This window comes from Eurypyga helias, unplaced genomic scaffold, assembly GCF_000690775.1.
Source record: "Eurypyga helias isolate BGI_N326 unplaced genomic scaffold, ASM69077v1 scaffold34600, whole genome shotgun sequence".
Taxonomy (NCBI): Eukaryota; Metazoa; Chordata; class Aves; order Eurypygiformes; family Eurypygidae; genus Eurypyga; species Eurypyga helias.
In genome coordinates, this window is record NW_010224513.1 from 1 (window position 1) to 10,011 (window position 10,011).

The 10,011-nt window shown below is 42.8% G+C and overlaps 1 protein-coding gene across 1 annotated transcript; it reads left to right on the top strand.

Annotated features, from left to right (window-relative positions):
- Positions 1 to 1,627: 1,627 nt before the first annotated feature.
- LOC104517214 (UPF0704 protein C6orf165 homolog) lies at positions 1,628 to 9,136 on the top strand (the record flags this gene model as incomplete). Its single annotated transcript, XM_010161805.1, has 5 exons — positions 1,628 to 1,826; positions 2,518 to 2,655; positions 5,014 to 5,207; positions 6,238 to 6,381; positions 8,906 to 9,136. Coding segments are annotated over 5 exons (906 nt in total), but the record flags the coding sequence as incomplete, so codon positions are not given.
- Between the last annotated feature and the right edge of the window lie 875 nt (positions 9,137 to 10,011).

Consider the following 10,011-nt stretch of genomic DNA (forward strand, 5'->3'; position numbering starts at 1 on the left):
CTTGTTAAACTCCATGAGGTTGGAGCTGCTCCATGAGCTGATGTACAGCTCAGACGTGATCTGACACTTCACTTCATGTGTACTTTTATGAGCCAGGGATTCTCATCTGGAGAACATTTTCCGCTCTGGTCCACTGCTCAAAGCAGGTTTTTCTCTTCTTCTCTGTCTTCATGGGGCCTGAGTGGCTGATGTACATGTTACCCTTTTCCCTAGAAGCCGTCTGCTGTTGTCTGCTTCCTTCCGAGGTTTTCTTTTCTCTTCAGGTAGGTTAGTGGTTTTCCCTTCTCTGCAGAAGACAGAGTATGTAATGTCTGTTGATTTCAGGTCTTCTGCAGGTAGAGATTTCTCTATTAACACCATTTAAAGAGTTCTTCTTGTCTTTGGCTAGTTGCAAGAAACTGGATCCTCTACAGATGTTGGGAAGCAGGGTGTTCTGCCTTTGAAAAACTGTAGGATGAGTCCTGCATTTGTAGTAAACATTTGTTTTAGGAAACAGTAGATTAGATATCAGGGAAAAGTTCTTCATGCAGAGGGTGGTGAGGCACTGGAACAGGTTGCCCAGAGAAGCTGTGGATGCCCCATCCCTGGAAGTGTTCAAGGCCAGTCTTTATGAGGCTTTGAGCAACCTGGTCTAGTGGAAGGTGTCCCTGCCCATGGCAGGGGGGTTGGAACTAGATGGTCTTTAAGGTCCCTTACAACCCAAACCATTCCGTGATTCTATGATTCATTAATGTTTATTAATTAAATATTAATATTTATTATTTATTCATTAATGTTTATTTGTTTATTTTAGTGAGAATGATTTCGGTCTTACTGCCCTTCCTTTAATTTCTTCCATTTTTGTAACCATAACATTTCCACAGTGATCCCGATGAATTCCAGAAGTCACTCTGTTACAATAATGTTTTTAAGGTGCACAAAATAGGATGTTGTTAGTGTGCATTCTGGGTTGGCTGAATCTCTTCCCGTAAATGCTCTGGGTGTTTAGATGGAACAGGGCATGTTTTATGTCACTGTCATTGAAATCAGCATTTATCCTGGGCCGTTTCTGTATGCGTGCACACGTGTACGGCAGCATCGCTGCTGGGAGTGGCAGGGCCCCGGGTTGTCCTGAGCCCTGTACTGCTCTGAGGAGGCTTGCACCCCATTAATTTGACACACACGATGGGCTGGGGCGTGCAGTGCCAAGTCACTCTGGAAGCAGGGCAGACCAAATAACAAAACCTGGTTGTTGGTACGTCTAGGTGTGGATTTACTTCCTTTGGTAGTTAACCGGGGGCATTTCTTCCGGTCCTTCCTGCTCCTGGCCACCTTATTTTCAGTTATAAAAACTGTACTGTCAGTGAAGCGTGGTCTCGGAGGAACGTGTCTGGGAAAGGCTTGGGAGTAAAACGTAAATAAGCACCATTCCAGCCTATGGGCCGACATGCTGGCTGCAGGCACTTTAGACAGACGTGACGGGAGCTCCTTTTACCGTGCCCAGGAGCTCCCCTGGCATTTTTAGATCCTGAAGGCCTCAGAGACCAGCCCCACTTTGTTCACAGCAGGGACTGTTGCACAAAGCACTTGGGTTACACTCCATACGTAAAACAAATCTGGATTTTGGATCATTTTCTTTATTTTCTAGCCTCTCTTTGTTGCACTTTCTGACCTCTGGAACAGCTTTCAGGATGAGGTACTACTGCTAAACTTCCTCACCAGTATGACTAACAATCTGCAACAGTTCTCGGAAATCCAATCACAGCTTTTTCCTGAGGAACTGCTGACGTCTCTTCTGGAAGGAGTGACTGTGAAAACTGATGAGGAAAGGATAAAAGAAACCATAGGTACTTAAAGTTCCTACTTTTTGGTTTTCCTTCATTTTCCAACATCTTGTGGTTTGAATTTTTCTTTATAGAATGTGCTACACATTGATTTTCTAATCATCAGAACTTGCACAGTAAATTGAGTCTTGTAGTGTGTGGGTTTATTTTTCATGTAATGTAGTTTTTTTAGTTAGTTTAGATTTTTTTATATATAAAATTAAAATATATTTACTAGGTACAAACATACCTTATAAAAATGAGAATGACCAGAGAAGAGTATTTCTACTTTTTAAATTTCTTACGTTTGTTTATGTCCTTTTATACCTTTCAGAACTTCTGAAATGGAGGGGGAGGGGAGAATAAAAAAGCTAATTTAACTGTGGTTACCAGAAGGATTTGCTTGTAAGATGGTACCCGTAGCAACCAGGTTATACTCCAGCAGATTTGTAATACATGAGTGGGTGAAAACAAAGCAGAATAAGATATTACCTTACTGTTGTTGTCCCCTGATCCCAAAGAAAACTAATGCTACTAAAGAAGGACTGATTTTTCAGTAGGATCTCTCTCTAAGGCAGGGCTAAAGCTTGGCTTTTGGGATCTTGGCACTGCAGGTCATCCAGTGGTGACCACAGTAATCCAGTCACCCTGTAACATATTTTAAACATCTGGTGTTTTGTTACTGAAATCCTTCCTTTGTTAAACCTTTTCTCAGGAACCAGAGTGAATGTTTCAGACTTCAAGCACCACGAATGGCTTTTTCCAGAGACTACTCGTAATTTTGATCAGTTGCTAATCCAGTACCATAGTTTCTGTGCATATGCAATTGGTGTGAAAGGCCTCACCCTCCCAGGTATGCTTTGTAGTTAGCTCTGTTCCATACTTTATATGGACACAGGTACTAGGGAAAATGTAAAGACGTGTTCTGAATGCGTCCTTTTGCGTCAGAGCTGGAGTCCTGGATTTCTGTGTTTGTAATTTTCACCCCAGATAACTTACTTCCCCCATTAAAGTATTTTTCTTTTAAAAATACACAAATAAACTGCCCTAAATAGAAGGTAGGAGCGCTTTGGGAGAGAGCAGGCATGAGCAAGCAGAGGCAGAAACAAGATGGGATGGATAAATGTTTCCTCCTGCTATATGTGTATCTGTATCACCTGCACTGGAGCTTCATGCAGGTTTGTTACTGTGGTTGTTAATGTGTTGTACCACAAGCACAGGAAAACGGTCATTCCTTCTATGTTTGTGTATCCGTGTGTTGCAAATGCACTCACTCATGCCTGCGTCGCATGTGTTTTTAAATAGTTGTTGCGAAGTACTAAAAATCTTCTCTGAAAGGAATGAAAAAGTGCACTTAATCAAGTCAACCAATCACAGAAGTTTTTTGGTCTCCCCTAGGGTCATTTGTCTTGAAAGCGAGCCTAATTTCAGCTACCCTTTCAGTACCTCTGCTATGGAGACAGGCTGAGAGAGTTGGGCTTGTTCAGCCTGGAGAAGAGAAGGCTCCGGGGAGACCTTATAGCAGCTTCCAGTACCTGAAGGGGCTACAAGGAAGCTGGGGGGGACTTTTTACAAGGGCCTGGAGTGACAGGCCAAGGGGGAACGGGTTTAAATTGAAAGTGGGGAGGGTTAGATTGGATATCAGGAAGAAGTTCTTCCTGGAGAGGGTGGTGAGGCACTGGCACAGGCTGCCCAGAGAAGCTGTGGATGCCCCATCCCTGGAAGTGTTCAAGGCCAGGCTGGATGAGGCTTTGAGCAACCTGGTCTAGTGGAAGGTGTCCCTGCCCATGGCAGGGGGGTTGGAACTAGATGGTCTTTAAGGTCCCTTCCAACCCAAACCATTCCATGATTCTATGATTCTACCCTGCCAATTCATGTTTTCTGTCTCCCTGTCCTTTATAGAACGTATCCATATCGCTTTTTTTTTAAACCCACGGGAGGTTGGGAGGAAAAAAATAGGTAATTGAACAGCAGTGTAAATTGCTTACATTTATTTCACACTGCATATGGGAACAACAGTCCTGGGTTGGACTGAATATCTCTCTGGGCCTGTGTCCGATTTCTGGACGTGGACAGTCATGAACACTTGAAGATGATGAGAAATCAAGTAAAAATGATCCTTAATTATATCCTTCTCTGTTCTAGCAGTTAGTGGTTATGGGATTTCCTCAGATAAATGTTGAGTTCATAACCTTCTGTCGAATAATCCTTGATAGAGGTTTTTCATTTTCCTAATTGCTTTTTGAATCTATTTAGAGTTTGCCATAGGATATTCTTATTGTCCAGAGTCCCACAGGTGTATGTAGTATGAAAAGGTGCCTCTTTCTGAGACGCCTTTTAAGCTCTGGCTTGATAATTTCATCAGAGACCTGATAGTCTTTCTATTAGGAAAATTAGCAAATAGTAATTTTATATTGCACGCAGTTCAGGGTTTTATAACCCCGTATCATATTCTTTCTTTTCAGTTGCTTCTTTTTAATGCTGAAGAGGCCTCTCTCTTTCACCCCTCCTTCTGTGGTCACTCCCAACTCCCTTCATTCTACTTACTCTGTTGTTGGAACAAAATGCAGCATTACAGATGCAGCATATAGGTGGTTTTGATGTTGGTTTTCCTCTCCCCAGTCTAATAATTCCTGACATTCTTCTTGCTTTGTTGATTGCCACTGAGTAGTTCAAGGCACTGTCTATAATGATTCTAGGTCTTTCCTGGGCGGTGACAGCTGAAGCAGAGCCTGCCACTGCCCTTGAGCTCATTTTGTGTTCTCCTGTGCCTTTACTGACATTTCCTTCTCTCTGCTCATTTGTTGCCCAGCTTCTCAGCTGCTTCAGCTGCTGCTTCAGTTCATTTCAGTGTTAGGCCCTTCGGTGTAAATGGGCTGCTGACCTGTGATCAGATATTGGCTGGAGATTATAGGGGAAACACTTGTGGGTATGGGCTGCTTTCTTACGCCTTCGCTACAGGTGGCTTATCAGTTGTTCTGACAGACAGGCACTAAGGCATGCCGGGTGTGACCTGATCAAAAGCAGTTGTACCGGCCTAAGGAAATCGACTTTTCCTTATTTAAAAAAGCTTATTTTCAGGGATTCATTCCAAGTTTAGAAAAAAAAGGAGGTGAAAATGACTGGAGGGAAACACATAATCTTGATTACAAATGTCTCTTGTATCCGATATTGTGGGGATTGTTTTGGGTTTTTTGGGTTTTTTTTTTAGGAAATCCTGCTATTGGAATTTTGAAGCACAAGCAGAGATGCTATGTTTTCAGTTCCAAAGAAGCTGCATACATCTTTGCTCAGGATCCAGATAAGTACATTCAGCTGATTCTGGAAAAAGCAAAAGAGCACGCAGAGCTGATTCAACTGCTGGAGCTTCGCCATCAGTTTGAATACCTCATTCCCTGTGCACAGGTACACGCTGCCCGTGCCTCTTGCTGAGCAGCTGCTGGGTCACTGGTTGATCTGTCCTTTCCAGAACATGGAGAGAAGAGATGATACCCATCTTTATTTAAGTATAATTGTCTGCCTATCATACAGAATGTCTGGCGGGCCATCTTTTCCAGGTGTTCAGGGTGTTGACAAGAGACTTTCTCCCTTAGTGCTGTTCTCATCTCTTCATAGGAGAATAACTAGAGCCAAAGGATGTGGCAGCGATAAAAGCTGTTCGTCCTTAGCCTAGGAAGATATTGTGGCTGATGTTTCTTTTCCTCATTTTTGCAAAAGTAGCTTAAAGGGACAGTAAATAAATGCGACATGATGTAAGGCAGGTACTGTATTACCTGGAGCTTTAGCTCAGCAGTTCATCGGTAGGCGCTCGATGAGGGTGCAGTGGTGTCTGGGGACAGCAATTACGGAATATATTACAAAATGAAATTAGTAGTGGTTGGACGGTACTGCTATGGGAAATCCAGAAACTTGATTTGGATACAGACATTCTCTGTGATCCTTTGTGAATGGAAGGAATGTTGTCTTCTCAGCCTCTACTGAGAAAGGTAGGGTTTGTATCCCCGCTCTGGCAGAGATGTACGCGCTTCTACTTAAGATTTGTGACTTTTAGTCCATTCATAAAGGCAAACTGAGGTGCCTGCATCATAAAATATTGGTGGTGGTGGTGTTGGTGGTGGTGAGACCCCTTTTCACCAAAATCCAATGATTAAACACTCACTCGGGATGTGGGAGCCTGAAATTCAGCTGTGGCCTCTGCCTAAAGGGTTCTCTGTCAGAAATTAAACCCATCAAATACTTCCTGGTTTCTTCTTTTCAGTGGGGGCAGGTCGAACGAAAATACTGTTGAATGTAAAAATCATTATCCACTTGTGGTTCACAGGTTTCTACTTGCTTTTCAAAAGTAGCATATCCATATGCCGTGTTTCTTAGATGCCTGTATTCATCTCGTTAATGCCTTGCTTGGCTTTGGGTGTTTTGGTTTTTTTCCATCCAGGCCAGAAATGCAGACAAATGTTTCATGAAACCAACCACAAAATGTGACAGTAATACTCAAACTGATACTCACATCTTGCCTCCAACTATTGTGACATCCTACGAATGGAATGAATGGGAACTGAGAAGAAAAGCTATAAAATTGGTTTGTATTGTTATTACCAGATTTTCATTGCTGGATAACAAAGAATAAGTCATTGTCAACTTTTTTTTTTCCTTGCAGCATAAATCTAACCTTATTGAAAGAATAAGGACTTCGTTACAGCCAGCTCAGGTTGTTTGGGTTTTTTTTCCCCAGCTCTTTTCTCCCCTTATTTCTAGACTTTCTTATTCTCCCACTTTTTCCCTATTTTTCTGCATTTCTTTTGAGCCATGCTTCCACTGCTAAGTCTAATAATTCCAATTTTTTCAGTTGCCTTCTTTAAGTAATTAGAGTTTGTAGATTAGCATTGAATTTTAAAGTTGTTTCTCTACACTCAAATAAATGCAACAGATTGAAGATACTGCTATATACTTTGTTAAAAAAAAGGTTGCAGAAAGGTTTGGGTCAGGCAAAACTTTATTGCAAGTTGAGGCATTTATATTGCTCAATTTATATGTTGGTCTGTTCTCCCGCATAACTGGTGACAGGACAAGAGGAAATGGCCTCAGGTTGCATCGGGGGGGGTTAAATTGCATATTAGGAAAAACTGTTTCACTGAAAGAGTGGTCAGGCATTGGAACAGGCTGCCCAGGGAAGTGGTGGAGTCACCATCCCCAGAGGTGTTCAAGGAGCATGTAGACATGGCACTTGAGGACACGGTCTAGTGGGTACGGTAGTGTTGGGTTGGTGGTTGGACTAGATGGTCTTATAGGTCTTTTCCAGCCTTAGTGATTCTGTGTAACATTCATCACCATCAAGTAAGAGGAGGAAAAATTTAGTAACTGGCAGACAGAATGATTAGGAATAGTTTTGGACATGTTTGACCCTGCACAAGCTTTCTTTGAGATAACTTACACATCCTTGAAAGGAATCAGAGCATGAGGCTTTTTGCATTTTTGTTTCCATAATGAAACATTTTTCATTTTATTCCAATTCTTTATGTTTGCTAAAACCAATTCTGCCTCTTTTGGAAACAAAAAAAAAAAAAAAGTGAGGCAACATTCAGAATCCAGGTGCTAAAATAACAGAAATAGCTTATCAGTGCATCTGTGAATTTGGTACTTAAGGGGAGCATCGGACATAGGGGAGCAGATTTTGCTAGAGATGAATTCTTCAGGTTTTTTTCCATTGTTCATACGTAGCCAGAAAACTTGTAGTGATATGAAGTTTTTAAAGTATGACTTTGTTAGGACACTTATTTGATGTTAGAAGTAAAACTTTCAGCTCCCATTTGTTTCTCTGTGCACACATTGTTCCTTGCAGCGGCGCACATTCTGTTTTCAAGAGGGATAAACTGAACAGAGTGACAGTATCTCACTCCTGCTCTTGTTCTATTTGTCATGAAAACCCTCAGAAAACATACTGTCTGTCTTTCCATGCCATCTCGTCTCTCCCATGGCAGGGGGGTTGGAACTAGATGGTCTTTAAGGTCCCTTCCAACCCAAACCATTCTGTGACTCTAGGACTCTTTTCTGCATTTTCCTCCATGACACTGTGCTCAAGATTCAGTTGCACATTAAGATACCAGAACGTGTCTGCATATAAGTGCTTCAGCGTCCATCCCAGTTGACAGACACCTGCCTTGTGGAGTCTGGAGAATATTTTGACTCGCCTTGACACACCAAAATTGGCCACTTAAATCACTCTCCCGCTTCCACAGACTCCAGTCTCCCTTGACTGGACTGGACTCCAGGGACTTTCTCACCTACACGTAGGGGTCTGGATCCCACCACCTGCCTGTATTTTGGATATTCCAATAATGTTACGTCGTATGATGTGCAGAGCTTTCCATCACTGTGACACAGAAGGCTCAGTGGAATAAGGAACATCTTCTTGTTCCAAGTTCTGACTTTGTAATAGTAACACTTTGTGAGAAGTGGTTTTGTTGTTGTATCTAGAAAAGTTTCTGTGATTAAACAGAGATTTAATCATAAATTACCTTAGTTTACACCCATTGCCAATGGGTTAATGAGCAATGTCTTGAAAGAAGGCATTTTTTCCTTTTTCTCTGATCTTTTGTGACACCAACCCCCAAACCTCGTCACATTTGGTAGAAAACAAAGACTTGAGCCTGTAGTTGGGTGATCCACAATATACAGGACCCTCAAACTTGGTTTAGGTTGCAGATGCCCCAAGAGATGAATCCAAGCCTGCCATCACGTTCCGCATCCTTTCAGACGGACTGAAATTAATGTGAAGCGCTGGAAAAGCTTACCATGAAAACATCATTTTATTTTAACAAAAAAGGCTTCAGCATTTAAGAGAATTAGAAGCACAGTGGCCAAGGGAAAACACAGGAGCAGTAGGAGGCTGACTTAAAACGCTGTGGGCTACGTAGTGCTGCTCAGACAGCCCTTTAGTTCAGGAGTTGTCATATCACCATGGCAACCATGTATTGATAACTGGGAGAAGTGGGCCACGTTCTGGAGTTGCTAATATAAAACACAGCAACGCCCCAAAGCCTAACACTGGTGCCAAAATGTCCAAAAAACATGTTGCTTAATCCCATTCTTTTTTCTGTTTTTAGGTCAATTTGCGCCGCAAATTAACTCATGCCCTGCAGACGGATCTCAGCCATATGAGAAGAGAGAACGCCACCCAGGTGTACTTGCCGAAAGACGCTAGCACCCAGACCAAGCGTGACAATGCAAGCAACGTACCCAGACCGCAGACTTTCTTGGAGGGGCTCCGAGGAGCATCATCTCCCACCACTCACATGGTCAAAGTAGACTTAACAAGAGCAGTAGATGAAAACTAAGTGAAAGTGAGAAACCTGCATATTTAACGTATTCGTTAAAAATCCCTGCACATACCTGAATTGATACGAAATATTTTACCGTGTCTGTTGATTCCAGGAGTTTATTTCATCTCTCTTATCTGTTGGGGCTGCTGACTTTAAGGAATAGACATGATGAGCCTGAAGCACCCAGGTTTTAAATAGCAATTTATAGCCAAGGCATTCCCAAAGACTTTAACTTAAAGTAACGTTTAAGTGTTGTGTTCTGGGATTATTCTTGAGGATTTAATACAAGGATTGGTTGCTGAAACGCTGTCATTAAGAGCCGTGTCTTTGGTATGTGAATAATATAATGTAAGACAAATAGCTTTTATGAGGTATGGGGCCAAGGCGGCAGCCAAGCCCACCATGAAACTGTGTCCCTAAGCACCACATCTCCATGTCTCTTAAATACTTCCATGGATGGTGACTCCACCACTTCCCCAGGCAGCCCGTTCCAATGCCTGACAACCCTTGTGCTGAAGAAATTTTTCCTACTATCCAATGTAAACCTCCCCTGGAGTAACTTGAGGCCATTTCCTCTCATCCTATCACTTGTCACTTGGGAGAAGAGACCAACCCCCACCTCTCTGCACCCTCCTTTCAGGGAGTTGTAGGGAGCGATCAGGTGTCCCCTGAGCCTCCTCTTCTGCGGGCTAGACCATCCCAGTTCCCTCAGCCGCTCCTCACAGGCCTTGTGCTCCAGACCCTTCCCCAGCTCCATTGCTCTTCTCTGGACACGCTCCAGCACCTCAGTGTCTTTCTTGCAGTGAGGGGCCCAAAACTGAACACAGGATTTGAGGTGTGGCCTCACCTGTGCTGAGCACAAGGCGATGATCACTTCCCTACTCCTGCTG